Raw genomic sequence first — 16,600 nt, forward strand, 5'->3', positions numbered from 1 at the left:
GACCGAAACATGGCAAACGTTGTTTGGAATCAGTCCTCAAGGTGTTTTTTCACATATCTCTTCATTGACATGCAGTTCGTGGAAGCTTGCTTTACTCCCTGTATTGTTTGGAAAAATACTGGCAGGTGACTTTTAAGCACCAATTTCGGCACAGGACACCGGGCGGACACGTGGTAAATGTGGTCTCTTATGGTCAATCTTCCAATGATCTGCCGACAAATACGTCACAATGCTGCAGACACCTTGGGGAAACGACAGAAAGGGCAGACTCATTCCTCTTGCGTTCACAGCCATATAAGGAGATCATGACAAACAGAGCCTCAAAAATCCTTGTCATTTCCTGGATGCCATCTCATCTTGGTTTTGCCTGAAGCTCACGTTAAAGGGCACGCGCAGAGAAGATCTTTGTATTTCTGGACACGTCAGAGTGTTTTCTTTCGAACAGTAGCAATTATATGCATAGTCGAGCATCTTTTTGTGACAAAATATCTTGTTTAAAACAGGAACGTTTTTCATCCAAAAATGAAATTGCGCCCCTAGAGTTCAAAGAGGTTAATGTGTGAAAGTTAAATATTTCTAAATAATATTTTTTTTCAGCTGAATGGGAGAGGATGTTCCCTTTAGGGAACTCCTTGCCATAACAAGTTTTAAAGCCAACAACATATCTTGCATACAATAAATACAGTTTTATACAGGAAACCTTCAAGACATAGTTTGGATCCCAATGGCACTATTTTCCCTCTGCCCTATATAGTTCACTACTTTGACCAGAGCTGTAACGGTTTTCTTCCGTTGAAGGAGAAAAGGACCAAAATGCAACGTGGTTAGTGTTCAACATGTTTAATAAGGACAAAAAACGTGAACACCACAAAATACAAAACAACAACTGTGGAAAAAAAAAAAAAAAACAGTCCTCTGGTACAAAGACAGAAGACAACCACCCACAAAGTACCCACAGAATATGGCTGCCTAAATATGGTTCCCAATCAGAGACAACGATAGACAGCTCCCTCTAATTGAGAAGCAATCTAGGCAACCATAGACATACAAACTACCTAGAAAGGAAACAGCCCCATAAAAAAACCCTAGACCAGACAAAACACATCAATCCCCCATGTCACACCCTGACCTAACCAAAATAATAAATAAAACAAAGATAACTAAGGCCAGAGCGTGACAAGAGCCCTATTGCTAGATTATTATGAGGTTAATGCTGTTTTTTCACTTTTTTTGCACTCCTGTCATCAAAGACTTTCACAACGTCTAAACACTACAGTAAAAGAGGTCAGAGGTCAGGCCACTATAGTATCCAAATTGTAGAAGATGGATATGATAGAAGACTGGTCAGGTTATCAAGGGGTAGACTTTTGACCCTATGGTTGTGTCCCACATGGCACCCTATTCCAACCACTTCTTTTGAACAGGGCTCATAGGGCTCTGGTGAGAGGTTCCATTTGGGACAGAGAATTCCATCTATTCCATCGTCCTGTTCTTCCTGCAATTCAGAAACTCACCAAGACGACAGGGTGTGGTGAGAGAGAGAGGCCTAACACTCACAAAGAAAGGCATGCTAGCAATTCACCCTCTCCTCCCCTCTCTCCTCCTCTCACCCCCTCTTCTCCTCACAAAGGAATGCTCCTGGTCCTACTGCATATCTCCCCCCTAACACTTCAGCCTTCGAACACTGTCCTCCTCTCTTCCCCTCTCATCTCCTCTCCTCATCCCCCCCTTCTCTCTACTCCCCTGGTCCTGCAGCATATCTCCCTCTGTGACAGGTTAAAGGAAATATTCATAGCCTGTTATACATTAAAAAGTATTAGTAAATTCATAGTATGTGAGGATCTTAAAACATCTAAGGTTAAAAAGATGCATTCAGTATTAGTTGATAGAGATTGATAAGATTCATATAATTGTGTTAAAGTTCAAATCTGTCAAGGTGTACGAATTGTGAGAGATGTGTAAAGAGAGATGCGTAAACGTTATACTGATTACTTTATTTTGTAGTGCCGGAGATCCATTGCTCTGGTCTCCACCCATATTCCTGTGGAAAATCGCGGTTTTTCTCATTACACTAAACGTTGAATTGAGAATACAACACCGTATCACTCTCGTGATTATTTCTCCCCTGTTTTCAGGTACTTTATTGATGATAAAAATAGTAATTTAAATGTTATAACTCGCTAACATGTCAAGAGTGTTTAAGGTGTGTCTTAGTAAGGTCTTGAGGAAGTTAGAGTTAAGTTTGAAGAGAGTAATATTAGCCCTGCTCGGTTGAAGTGAAGAATAGCATCGTACTGAGAGTAGCTGTCATCTTATGTCGATTGTGAATGAACATATGCGTTGTTAATAAGATATTTTGCTGTGTTATTTGTATAATGGGTTTTCTGTTGTTTTGTAATGTGTTACTTTTGTGAAATATTTACACTAAACGTTGAATTGAGAATACAACACCGTATCACTCTTGTGATTATTTCTCCCCTGTTTTCAGGGGCGTAACACCTCCAGCAGCTCAGCCTTAAGACATTGACCCTTCACCCCATCTTTACAATTACAGAATTCATAGAATGACAGACATTCCTGTTCTATTGCAATTTTCCGTGCTGGCTGGACCGGACCGATAGCCTTACAGAAGTTGTTGTTACAGGGTGTAATGTTAGGAATGTCTCATTCGTTGATTTTTATCAGAAGCCTGGATAATAAATACAAATATATATTTTTAAATAGCCACTACAAACAAATAATAAAGTTAAGTCACAATTTTCATAGAGCAAATGCAAAGTGCAAAATGTACCTTAACCCTAATTTCATTTGAACCCTTTCTTCAACAATAAGTAAAATAAAGAGGTTTGTATGTTTGTATTGCTCAGTTTAATACATTTTTGTTAAAACTAAAGTTTAATACACTTTTAAAGAAGATTTCAAATTAAATCCCACTGCAAGATTATAATGAGGTTTATGTTATTTTTTGCCTCTTTGTTCAAAGCTTTTCACAACGATTATGTAAACAGCTAGGAGTAACACACACACACATATATATATATATATATATATATATATATATATATACATACATTTTGAATGTGAAAACTATTTCTTAGATACCAACTCAATTCACTTGTGCAAAAAAAGGGAGGCTTGCGCTGCTGGCATATATGCCGATCAAATACAGTGCTGTGAAAAGGTATTTGCCCCCTTCCTGATTTCTTATTTTTTTGCACATTTATCACACTTAAATGTTTCAGATCATCCAACAAATTTTAATATTACACAAAGATAACCAAGTAAACACAAAATGCAGTTTTTAAGTGATAATGTTATTTATTAAGGGAAAAAAGCTATCCGAACCTTCATGGCCCTAAGTGAAAAAGTAATTGCTCCCCCTTGTTAAATCATGAATTTACTGTGGTTAATCACATTTTTTGGATAGCTGAGTTCAATTTCACTAGCCACACCCAGGCCTGATTACTGCCAGATCTGTTGAATCAAGACATCACTTAATAAATAGAACCTGTCTGACAAAGTGAAATAGGCCAAAAGATCTCAAAAAGCAAGACATCATGCCACGATCCAAAGAAGTTCAGGAACAGATGAGAAACAAAGTAATTGACATCTATCAGTCTGGAAAGGGTTACTAAGCCATTTCTAAAGCTTTGGGACTCCAGCAAACACAGTAATAGCCATTATCCACAAATGGAGAAAATTTGGAACAGTGGTGAGCCTTCCCAGGAGTGGCCGGCCTATCAAAATTACCCCAAGAGCGCAGCGACGACTCATCCAAGAGGTCACAAAAGAACCCACATCAACATCCAAAGAACTGCAGGCCTCACTTGCCTAAGTTAAGGTCAGTGTTCAGGACTCAACCAACCATAAGAAAGAAACTGGGCAAACCTGGCGTCCATGGCAGAGTTCCAAGGCGAAAATCACTGCTGACCAAAAAGAAGATAAAGGCTCGTCTCACTTTTGGCAAAAAACATCTTGATCATCCCCAAGACTTTTGGGAAAATATTCTGTGGACTGACGAGACAAAAGCTTTTTGGAAGGTGTACGTCATGTTATTTCTGGTGTAAATGTAACACAGCATTTCAGAATAAGAACATCATACCAACAGTCAAATATGGTGTTGGTAGTGTGATGTTCTGGGGCTGCTTTGCTGCTTCAGGACCTGGACGACTTGCTGTGATTGGTTGAACCATGAATTCTGCTCTCTACCAAAAAAATCCTGAAGGAGAATATCCTGCCATCAGTTCGTGACCTCAAGCTGAAGCGCACTTGGGTTCTGCAGCAGGACAATGATCCAAAACACAAATATTATCTTTGTGTAATATTTTAATTTGTTTGATCTGAAACATTGAAGTGTGACAAATGTGCAAAAAAAAACTAATCAGGAAGGGGCAAATACTTTTTCACAGCACTGTATACTGCTTGGATTCCGATTAAGGTGTTTACATGTACTATTCATTTGAAAGATTCAACAAAAATCCAGGTGTTTTAATAAACTTATGCTTACTTCGATCATGACCTTATGATCATTATGATGCCTATTAAGATGAGCAGAGTAAGGTGTTTACATGACTACTGCCATAATCAGTTTCATTTCGATGTATTAGTTTGCATGTAAACATACTCACTTAGAGAAATGTAGATTATTCTATTTAATAAAAAAACAAGGTAACAAAGAGAAACAGAAGCCAGTGTACTATGTGCAATGACATGGATAGCATCACAAATCCCTATGGGCCCTGGTCAAAAGTCGCGCTATATATATATATATATATATATATATACACACACACACAATAGGGTTGGTATATAGCACTATTTGGTAAAAGACCAAGTCCGTATTATGCCAAGAACAGCTCAAATAAGCAAAGAGAAACGACAGTCCATCATTACATTAAGACATGAAGGTCAGTCAATGCAGTTGCAAAAACCATCAAGCTCTATGATGAAAATGGCTCTCATGAGTATCGCCACAGGAAAGGAAGACCCAGAGATACCTCTGCTGCAGAGGATAAGTTCATTAGAGTTGGAATGCAGAGTTAAGGAAAAGCAGCCAACAAGTGCTCAGCGTATGTGGGAACTCCTTCAAGACTGTTGGAAAACTTTCCCGATGAAGCTGGTTGAGAGAATGCCAAGAGTGTGCAAAGCTGTCATCAAGGCAAAGGGTGGTTACTTTGAGGAATCATAATATTTTTTATACATATATTTTTTATTATTATTTTTAGCCCCCTTTTTCTCCCCAATTTCGTAGGATCTAATTAGTAGTTACTATCTTGTTTCATCGCTACAACTCCCGTACGAGCTCGGGAGAGGCGAAGGTCGAGAGCCATGCGTCCAACGAAACACAACCCAACCAAGCTGCACTGCTTCTTAACACAGCGCGCATCCAACCCTGAAGCCAGCCACACCAATGTGTCGGAGGAAACACTGTACACCTAATGACCTGGGCAGCGTGTACTGCGCCCGGCCCGCCACAAGAGTCGCTAGTGCGCGACGAGACAAGGATATCCCTGCCGGCCAAACCCTCCCTAACCCGAACAACGCTAGGCCAATTGTGCGTCGCCCCATGGATCTCCCGGTCGCGGCCGGCTGCGACAGAGCCTGGGCTCGAACCCAGAGTCTCTGGTGGCACAGCTACCACTGCGCCTCCCAGGAGGCCCTATATAACATTTATTTTGATTTGTTTAGCACTTTTTTGGTTACTACATGATTCCACATGTGTTATTTCATAGTTTTAATGTCTTCACTATTATTCTACAATGTAGAAAATAGTAAAAATATAGAAAAACCCTGGAATGAGTAGGTGTGTCCAAACTTTTGTCTGGTAGAGTATACAAAAATGATCGGGTGGCATTTGGGACACAGCCCTGGTAAGCCCCTTAGGGGTGGAGTGGCCCATCTCTGATGCAGTGACTTTGGGATGAAAACAGTTAATAATTAGACCTCAGACAGACAGCAGGGTTGGCTGCACATTCAAATTTAAGACATAATTCCAATTTAGCTAAAATTCCAGAGCAAGCTAGCTAGTTATACTGCAAAAAAAGTAATTCTAACAACACCACAATGATGACAAAGGTTTTTCTACTAATGGTTTGCCTTCTGAATGTCATTGTGTTTCCAAGCCACTAAATGCACTTTAGACTATGTCTTCATCAGCGCCAATTAGGTAGAATTAAGTAAAACCTTCAGTCGGGTACCTGTGCTCAGGAGAATCTTCATATCAAAATTGTGACGCAACGTGCAACCCATTAATTTATTTCAAAGTTGCTAATTTTTAAATTATAAATACAAATGACAAATTGGATTGAACCCAACCCTGTCAAACAGGTAGCTATCGGACAGGTCCAGCAGGTCTTGAGCTGGACAGACAGAATGCAAGGGGGTTAAAGGATGAGAGAAAAAGAGGGAGGGGTCTGACTGGACAGGTCCTTAAAAAAGGGGAGTAGGGAGAGGTAGAACTCAACACACAGGCAGGACAGAGAGAGAGAGAGATACCCAGTGAAGACCTCTGAAGATCTCCGAAGAAGTGAAGCTACAACGGAACATTTTAGAAGGTGAGATTTCAACATCTGTTCATCTAAAACTGTATCTGAATGCATGCCAAATGGCACCCTATTCCCTATATAGTGCACTACTTTTCACCAGGGCCCATAGAGCACATTTAACCCTGGTTAAAAGTACTGCACTATATATGGAATAGGGTGCCATTTGGGGACATGCATATTCATGTGTGCTTGGCTAATCTCCTCTATGTGGTGGAACACATGATACTTGGTATTCCTCAGCCCTACATTAGCTGAATCTGCTCTAATGTAATAGTACTGGAATATATCCGATAAGTGGAATGGCTGGGGGTACTCCAAGAGAGGTTAGGGAAACTTACCTACACTCTGAAGTACTCACTGACTTTGACTTGATGGCTTCTCTTTCACTGTCTGTCTGTGTGTGTGTCTCTCGCTCTCTCTTTCTCTCCCAGGAGACTATCACCATGGCGATGTTGACCATTCTTCTGCTTCTCAGCGCTGCCATTGCACTGAGCGAAGCCTTAACTCTGGATGAAGCAAGTAAGAGTTCACCTCACACTCAAACATATTTTTTATGTTGTAGCGGGGGGGGGGGGGTGAGTGTTAGTGTGTGTGGAATGACTGATCTACAAATAATATTGAGTAGTTATTTATGATGCCAGGTGATTTGTAGATCAGTCAGTCTCAACCCACCTTGAAAGTTGGCTGCTATTTCTAATGTGCCCTGTGTCTTCTCCTTACAGATGCTATGGTGGCATCTGCAGCAGATAAAAAAAGCCCATGCCCCACAGACTGGTTCCGGTTTAATTCACGCTGCTTCATGTTTGTCCAGACTGCAAGGACATGGCCTGAAGCAGAGGTATAATGCATACCCTCTACTGTGAATTAAAGAAGTTCAATTGAAATCAACTTGCATATTTGGTGTGATGTTACCTTAAAGGGGATTTTGCCTTATTGTAACAGGCATCACATGGATGTCCAGTATGTAAAATACTGAACCTCCCCTTTAAGTTATTGTCTAGTTAGACATTTCTAGGCTTTGCAATATTTATTTAATGTGTGGAGTCAGAACTCCTGTATATTGGAACCCACAGGCCATTAGTTAAGACATAGACACTAATATAGACACTAATATCTCGATGAGCCTATTTCAAAGAACATTAGTTGTGATGGCCAATATTTGATTGTGAGAGTCCTAGACCACAAATTCTCACAAAGACTGGACAACTGACTAATACCTACATTATGACATGTCTTTGTCCCTGTCTATGGCTTGCTCTAGCGCCACTGTATGTTCCTTGGAGCAAACCTGGCATCTGTGCACAGCTCTAGGGAGTCCCAATTTCTACAGGCGGTGGTGTTGATCAAGACTGGCGATTTCCCTCTGACCTGGATTGGAGGATATGATGCTGTTCAGGCAAATGTGGAAAAGGTACCCAATTGTCATATTTGAGTAAAAGTTCAAATACCTTAATAGAAAATTACTACTGTAAAAGTGAAATGTTTACTCTACCTGAACAGTCCAGCTATAGTATACTCACAGATGAATAGGATTTTTGGTATGCTCATCAATATGTCAAGGGTCACTTGTGAAGTCAGGGCCGTACTCACAAAACGTGTCAGAAAATGAATCCTGTTAAACCTGTTTTAAGACAAAATAACTTTTGGGGTGATGTTAAGACACTGCTCAGACAAACTCTGAGCCAGGAGTAAAATCAAGTCACTAAAGTTTATCTCAGCTGGTAATCATGACATTTTGAGGTACGACAAAGGAAAGATAGTGATGATGCTCATTGACATGTTACAAATTATGGTGAATAGCCAATCGCAATGAGGCTTCGGCAGCTGTGAACTCTATAGCACCCTTCAGATGACCATGGTAAACATGACATTACATTAAATGTTGCAATGGTAAAACGTTTGATATAATTTGCACCTGACAGGATCTGTTTGCATACTTAGGATCATTTCCTAATATGTTGGGATGCATTTTCTGTTTTGTTTGACCAATTCTAATATTTTAAATAATGTGATAGGCATATTCAGGGTTGGGGATTAACACATTACATGTAATGGATTGCAAAAAAACTAATCTGTTACATTCCCAGAACAAAATATTGTAATCGGATTACTGACACTTTAGAAAAACTGGATGATTACTTCTAGGATTACTTTTCAATTCAGAAAGGATGTTAGAATATTATTTAGTTGTTGACATCTTTCTGTTTTGTCAAAACATTCAAATCAGCATTTAAAAAAGTTGCAAGTTTAACTTTGTTCAACCTGAGCGAATATGACTTCAAGTCGGAGACCACTATGACACCAAATGTGTTTGATGGATTGCGGGAAAAGAGCAGGAATAGGCTTTTGTAGGCTACAGTCCAAGCTATGTCAAATCAAATGTATTTATATTGCCCTTCTTACATCAGCTGATATCTCAAAGTGCTGTACAGAAACCCAGCCTAAAACCCCAAACAGCAAGCAATGCACGGTGTTGAAGCACGGTGGCTAGGAAAAACTCCCTAAAAAGGCCAGAACCTAGGAAGAAACCTAGAGAGGAACCAGGCTGTGAGGGGTGACCAGTCCTCTTCTCGTGGTGCCAGGTGGAGATTATAACAGAACATGGCCAAGATGTTCAAATGTTTATAAATGTTTACAAATAAATGTATAAATGTTTACAAATAATAATAATCACAGTAGTTGTCGAGCAACAAGTCAGCACCTCAGGAGTAAATGTCAGTTGGCTTTTCATAGCCGATCATTTAGAGTATCTCTACCGCTCCTGCTGTAGAGAGTTGAAAACAGCAGGTCTGGGACAGGTAGCACGTCCGGTGTACAGGTCAGGGTTCCATAGCCGCAGGCAGAACAGTTGAAACTGGAGCAGCAGCATGGCCACGTGGACTGGGGACAGCAAGGAGTCATCATGCCAGGTAGTCCTGAGGCATGGTCCTAGGGCTCAGGTCCTCCGAGAGAGAGAAAGAGAGAATTAGAGAGAGCATACTTAAATTCACACAGGGCAATGTCTTCCAAAGGGAGCAACTGCTGTCCGCATCCAAAGATTATCCAACTTGAATAAACACTTGGAGGTTAGGACAACAGCAGTGGTGTAGCCTACGGGCGATACGGATATCACTTATTATTGATATCTACATATCTACTTATTATTGATGTGAATCACACTGCTGGTCTCTCATTTAGCTATTTGAGGCATCGACAGTTTTTAAGTTGTGGGTGACTGTTCACAAATGTATATGTGTATTTTAACCCAATAATGGTTGAATTTAAGTTCAAGCTATCTATCAATAATTGTTTTTGTGACTAGTGGACATCCAGTGAAAAATGCACTCTTGCAACACCTGCACTGCCTGTCTCCATACTGTCAATAACTAGTTTAATTGAATGAGGCCGAGAGCAGGGCTTTTAACTTCTCTAGGATAGGGGGACAGTCGCGTCCCACTTGGCCAAAAGCCAGGGAAATGCAGAGCGGCAAATTCAAATAAAATTATATAAAAATCTAATTCTGGTCCTTTTGTTCGAATAATTCCGTCCATATATATCCAAAATGTCAATTTATTTGGCGAGTTTGCGCAAAGCCACTACAAAATATCTCAAAAGTTACCTGTAAACTTTGCCAAAACGTTTCAAAATACTTTTGTAATACAACTTTAGGTATTTTAAACCTTAATAATCGATCAAATTGAAGACGGGCCTAAATGCTTTCAATACAGGACAAGAGGAAACTAACACTACTTTTCTAGTCTTGCCCAACTCTCAACAGAGTTACACTTATTCAAGATGGTCGCACTTCTTCATTTCACATAGGAATAACCTCAGCCATTTTCCAACGACTGGTGACATCCAGTGGAAGTGGAAGAGGTATGAACTGCAAACAAGTGCCTCAGAAATATAGTTCCCCAATGAAAACTCATTGAATAGACAGTGACCTCAAAAAAAAACAAATTTATGAATGTTTAGTCCTCGGGGTTTTGCCTGCTACATAAGTTCTGTTATACTCACAGACATGATTCAAACAGTTTTAGAATCCAAATCTACTAATAATATGCATATCTTATATTCTTGGCATGAGTAGCAGGAAGTTGAAATTGGGCACGCTATTTATCCAAAAGTGAAAATGCTGCCCTCTATTTTAATACTGCAATCTAATTTCTGATGATGATATATATTTCAATATGTTTAACGGACACATGCTCAAACTCATGCTCTTTTGATAGACTTAAATAGCTGCAAATTTTCAAGATATCAAAGTGTAACCAACAAAAAAGTCAACAGTAGGCCTATAGCAAATGGAGCAAATGGCATAAATGTTTCACATACAAATACCATTTTTTGGTAGGCTAGTGCCCAGAGCATGCCATTCGAAAGCAGCATTTCTTATTCAACTCAAAGCAATGATCCCAATCAGTCCTTAGTTTTAAGTTATGCTCAGGTTAAACAAGAGGAGTATTCTATGAATTGGAATGACTGGAAATCTGACAGACTTTGTTCTTTGTTTCATGTAAAGATGTAGTTTAATCATATTATTATCTGTAGTATAAGCCTACATAAATAACACAAGTACAATTAAACATTTATGGCTATTTAAACTCTAACATTAATTTATCCTGCAAAAAATGTAGTTCAATTGGTAATATTAATTTATCTTCTTCTAATGCCTCTTGAGCTATCATATTACTGAGTTTGGGTAATCCAAAAGTTACATTACTGATTACAATTTTGAACAGGTAACTAGTAATTGTAACCGAGTTACATTTAGAAAGTAACCTACAGTACCCAACCCTGGGCATATGGCACTGAATCATACAGTATAATGTTTGTTATAAGCAGAATTTTGATAAAATTACTGTTTTATTCACACAGTGGTTACTTCCATTTAACAATGCTAAATGGTTTTTCTAACAGTAGGCATCAAGTTACTTTCCGAAATGTTGCATAGATGCTAGAAAGGGCTATTATTTTGACCGAACACCATTAAAGTTTACATAGCCCCTAAATGCTTTCAATTACCCAATTCTATAAGCATGTCCAATTTAGCCATTCTTTTAACAACATGATATTCCACTTGAAATAACATGGTTATTGAAATTGTCGGAAACAATATGTGATTATTTATTAGCCTAGTGGTTAGATGTATTTAGGCATATCATGTGAATAAGGCCTCATGTGAAATCATGCCTCATGTGAAATCATTGTCTTAAGCGCAAGATATACTGTTGCATGTAGGTCTAGATTATTTATGGGTTGATCATATAAAAATATCAAAACATTATGTTAACAACTCCAAAGAAATGTCTTGTCTGTGGTGGAGGAAGCACTGACTCACTGCCTTTTTATATTATCAAAACACCTGCTGGTAACTCTCAACTGGTTTGGACTGATGAGACTCATATAACCCATCAGATTAGGAGTAAAATCTCTCTATTCTCTATTCTCTGACCTAGGTTTGGAAGATCTTATAGATGCCCACTGCAGTATCAACTGACACAGTGGGTTATAGTGGGACAGCATAGTAGGCTAGATAGAGTACTATAGCATCATAAGTCATACATTGTTTAAATATTACAAAATCTGTGGCAGTGATTTCAGTTTAGAATGTCGAAGCCTGCGTTACACCATTCAAATGAATGGGGATAGAACGAGCTTTATATGAGCAAAAAGATAGCAAAAAGCTATTTTGCAGCAATCTAAGGTGAGTCAGTCTGTACATCAGCCTGTACATGTCAATGTTGGTTTAATGTTTGTAGCATTAACATTTCAAGAGCAGTAGATAATCAAATTATGTCCCATTGAAGCCTATGGTTATAATTCAAAAAGTATAAATGATATCAAAAACAACAAATAAATTACTGCAAACAACAAACACTCTTTTTCCCTTCAGACATCATTGCACGTGTTATAGAAGGGCACATGATGTACCACCATTTTTAACATGCTGCTCAACGCTCCTCAACTTGGCAACAAAATCAATAACAATGTTAGTGTGGCGGTCAGTGGTGCTGTTTCCCCCTACTGCGGATTCCATCTTTAAACGGTTGTGTTCTAGTTATATGTGATTTCTTTGATACTGAGACCTCAGTTCTTCCTCACAGGACAGGCTATGGTTCTGGAGTGACGGATCTACATTTAATCACCAGAACTGGGCGGAAGACGAGCCCAATAACTATAACGGTGCCAGAGAGGCATGTGTTCAGATGAACTTTGGAGGTACAGTAAGCCCACTATCATTCACTGATCCATTCATCAAATTAAACGTTATTCATAGTAAGTATAACAAATAAATCTGACACAAACACACTTTTATTTGAATTTTTATGTTTATATCTGAATTGATTTGAGAGTTCATTTCTATTCTGTGTTTCCTCTTAAGGTAAAGATGCCTGGAATGATGAATTATGTGGAAAGAGATATCCCTCTGTGTGCTCCATAAGGACCTGTTCAATCCGTCAAACTATCAACTGAAACCAAACATTCTACTGCGTAGTGTCAGCAACCTAACTGAACAATATTTATGGTAAAATCAAATACTTTATGAAGATTATTTGTTGCTGTAAAATGAAAGTTTAGTTACTTGTTGCAGACAATGTTGATGTGGTTTGTTGTCAATAAAACAGGTGTACACATTATTTTCTCTCAGGAGTCATTATTTAAACATGAATGATAGTTCCATAATTGTCAAATCCTTTGAAGTGTTTCGTTAAGATAGTCTAAGATCTGGGAGTCTGTTCAGCGGTCATTTAAATTCTTTGATATTCTTTCAATTATTCTTGGAGAATTTAATTTATAATTGATTTCTTGTATAACCAAAAAGGTTGTATTACTCCACAAACAACATGAATGTAATCAAACAATGAATATTGCTTTAAAATAAGTCAAACATTATCATGTGGTTGTCATAGACCGTTAGAGCGCTGTCTATGAATTTGAGAGGCGTTACGTTTCCCTACATCATCCATTCTCTCTATACCAAGTAACGGGTCAGCCGTTTGACTGTTCTTAGAATCACAGAATGTAGCTTTTTGTTTCCAAACTCTCACTGGTTATAGACATGTGTGAGTACAAGATGTGCTTGTTCCAGCCAAATATATTAGAGTTGTATGGAATGGTGTGATAGTCACAGTGTGACATGTTTTTTCCCTCTGTTAACAGCTATGTAGTATAATTACATCAACATGATCATGATAATCAACACATTTAGTTTTGTTATTTGCTACTTTGTACTTGCTGAATGAGTGAGAGTGTGAATACGATATAGTATACTATAATATTATAGCCTAGCACATCATGTTACATTACATTGGTAAACACAAAAACTGTTTCCAGTGACAAGTTGATGAGAAGACCGGTCAATAGTTATGTTGGGCAGCTGTACTTCAAACAACATTTGCCAGTTGAATATAGACAGAATAGGATAGTAAGTTTCATTCCAGATTTTCTACTCAAAATGTAGGGTTATTTCTTTATGTACAAAACCTCACATTGTAATTTTACATTAACATCATTATTGAAAGATTATTAATGAGCTCCTATGTACGTTATATATTAATAATGATGAAAGCCTATGTATAATTTTAGGCTTCATGGGACGTGAACACTCATCAAATGACACTTGAAGATAACGTGCCAACCACTGGTCTACCAACCCATGTTTATGACAGAGAGGAGACAGTACAGGCAGACAGTCTCAGGCGGGATGACATCACAATGGGTACTAGAACTCACCTGCAGCTCACTTCTGCTACATTCACACCTCCAGGGGGACCCCATTGATTTCATTAGTCTCTCTCACTCAGATATCATATTAACATGGATGGCAAAATGTGTAAAATTACAGGAAATGTGGTTTAAAACTGCAAACATTTCTCTCCACCCTATGGCAAAATGTGTACAATTGCAGGAAATGTGTTATGAAATTGGAAAATCTCATCGTCGCCCTGGCAAACTGCTTGGAATTGACACAAACTTTCTTTAAACCTGCAATATTTTCCTGTTGTAATTTTAAGTTCCTATGAAACTGCTACGTTTCTGACCAAGTGCATCATGGAAACAATCTGTCAGTCCCCACGCTACATTATTACATGTTTGATCCGTGTACAAATAGGCACAAGGGAATACGTCTGTAAGGTATAACTTTCCCTTAATCAGAATCTAGTTACCAATTCATGATTAATTAGTCCAACACATTAATTAAAATGTAAGTGTTTTAATCACAGAATAATTCCACAACACAAGCTACTAAAAAATCTCTGCACCACATGTACAGTTCAAGTCGGAAGTTTTAAATACACTTAGGTAGGAGTCATTAAAACTTGTTTTTCGACCACTCCACATATTTCTTGTTAACAAACTATAGTTTTGGCAGTCGGTTAGGACATCTACTTTGTGCATGACACAAGTAATTTTTCCAACAATTGTTTACAGACAGATTATTTCACGTACAATTCACTGTATCACAATTCCAGTGGGTCAGAAGTTTACATTCACTAAGTTGACTGTGCCTTTAAACAGCTTGAAAAATCCAGAAAATTATGTCATGTCTCAAGAAGCTTCTGATAGGCTAATTGATATAATTTGAGTCAATTGGAGGTGTACCTGTGGATGTATGTCAAATCCGACCTTCAAAAGCAGTGCTTCTTTGCTTGACATCATGGGAAAATCAAAGGAAATCAGCCAAGACCTCAGAATAAAATGGGATACCTCCACAAGTCTGGTTCATCCTTGGGAGCAATTTCCAAATGTCTGAAGGTGCCACATTCATCTGTACAAACAATAGTACACACGTATAAACACCACGCAGCCGTCATACTGCTCAGGAAGGAGACGCATTCTGTCTCCTGGAGATGTATGTACTTTGGTGCGAAAAGTGCAAATCAATCCCAGAACAACAACAAAGGACCTTGTGAAGATGCTGAAGGAAACAGGTACAAAAGTATCTATTTCCACAGTAAAACAAGTCCTATATCGACATAACCTGAAAGGCCGCTCAGCAAGGAAGAAGCCACTGCTCCAAAACCGCCATAAAAAAGCCAGAGTACGGTTTGCAACTGCACATTGGGACAAAGATCGTACTTTTTGGAGAAATGTCCTTTGGTCTGATGAAACAAAAATATAATTGTTTGGCCATAATGACCATCGTTATGTTTGGAGGAAACAGGGGGAGGCTTGCAAACCGAAGAACACCATTCCAAACGTGAAGCAGGTAGGTGGCAGCTTCATGTTGTGTGGGTGCTTTGCTGCAGGAGGGACTGGTGCACTTCACAAAATAGATGACAACATGAGGATGGAAAATTATGTGTATATATTGAACCAACATTTCAAGACAGCAGTCAGGAAGTTTAAGCAATTTCCAAATGTCTGAAGGTGCCACATTCATCTGTACAAACAATAGTACACACGTATAAACACCACGCAGCCGTCATACTGCTCAGGAAGGAGAAATTCACCCAACTTATTGTGGGAAGCTTGTGGAAGGCTACCTGAAAGGTTTGACCCAAGTTAAACAATTTAAAGGCAATGCAAACAAATACTAATTGAGTGTTTGTAAACTTCTGACCCACTGGGAATGTGATGAAAGAAATTAAAGCTGAAATAAATAATTCTCTCTACTATTATTCTGACATTTCACATTCTTAAAATAAAGTGGTGATCCTAACTTACTAAGACAGGGAATTTTTACTAGGATTAAATGTCAGGAATTGTGAAAAACGGAGTTGAAATGAATTTGGCTAAGGTGTCTGTAAACTTCCGACTTCAACTGTAGGTCCACAGTTCAGCACCAGAATAGCACACATGACATCACTACCTTAACCTCAGTTTTGCAGGAGTCCTTCTTTTGTCATTTTAGCAGACGTTCTTATCCAGAGGAATTAGGGTAAATTGCTTTTCTCAATGGCACATCAACAGATTGTTTACCAACACTCTTAAATGCTAGGCTACCTGCCAGGTCCTTCAATGTGCAAAAGAAAACTGGCCAAATTAATTTCCCAAAAGCAATCTGGTTAATAAATGTGTTAAGTAATAATTTGTTAATTCATTCTCAAAGGGTATATGCTAACAAGGCT

General features: G+C 38.7%; 1 protein-coding gene across 2 annotated transcripts; it reads left to right on the top strand.

Moving 5' to 3' along the window:
- Nucleotides 1-6,470: 6,470 nt before the first annotated feature.
- LOC135555159 (ladderlectin-like) lies at nt 6,471-13,165 on the top strand. 2 transcript variants are annotated; one of them, XM_064987508.1, is made up of 6 exons: nt 6,471-6,554; nt 6,977-7,064; nt 7,268-7,383; nt 7,807-7,956; nt 12,632-12,746; nt 12,910-13,165. In XM_064987508.1, the coding sequence occupies exons 2-6, from the start codon at nt 6,989-6,991 to the stop codon at nt 12,999-13,001; spliced, it is 549 nt and encodes a 182-aa protein (XP_064843580.1). In that variant the 5' UTR covers nt 6,471-6,554; nt 6,977-6,988; the 3' UTR covers nt 13,002-13,165. The 2 variants fall into 2 exon arrangements, with proteins under 2 accessions (XP_064843580.1, XP_064843579.1); XM_064987507.1 differs by lacking the exon at nt 6,471-6,554 and adding an exon at nt 6,836-6,868.
- The last annotated feature ends 3,435 nt before the right edge of the window (nt 13,166-16,600 follow it).

This window comes from Oncorhynchus masou, chromosome 15 (genome assembly GCF_036934945.1).
Source record: "Oncorhynchus masou masou isolate Uvic2021 chromosome 15, UVic_Omas_1.1, whole genome shotgun sequence".
NCBI classification, from domain to species: Eukaryota; Metazoa; Chordata; class Actinopteri; order Salmoniformes; family Salmonidae; genus Oncorhynchus; species Oncorhynchus masou.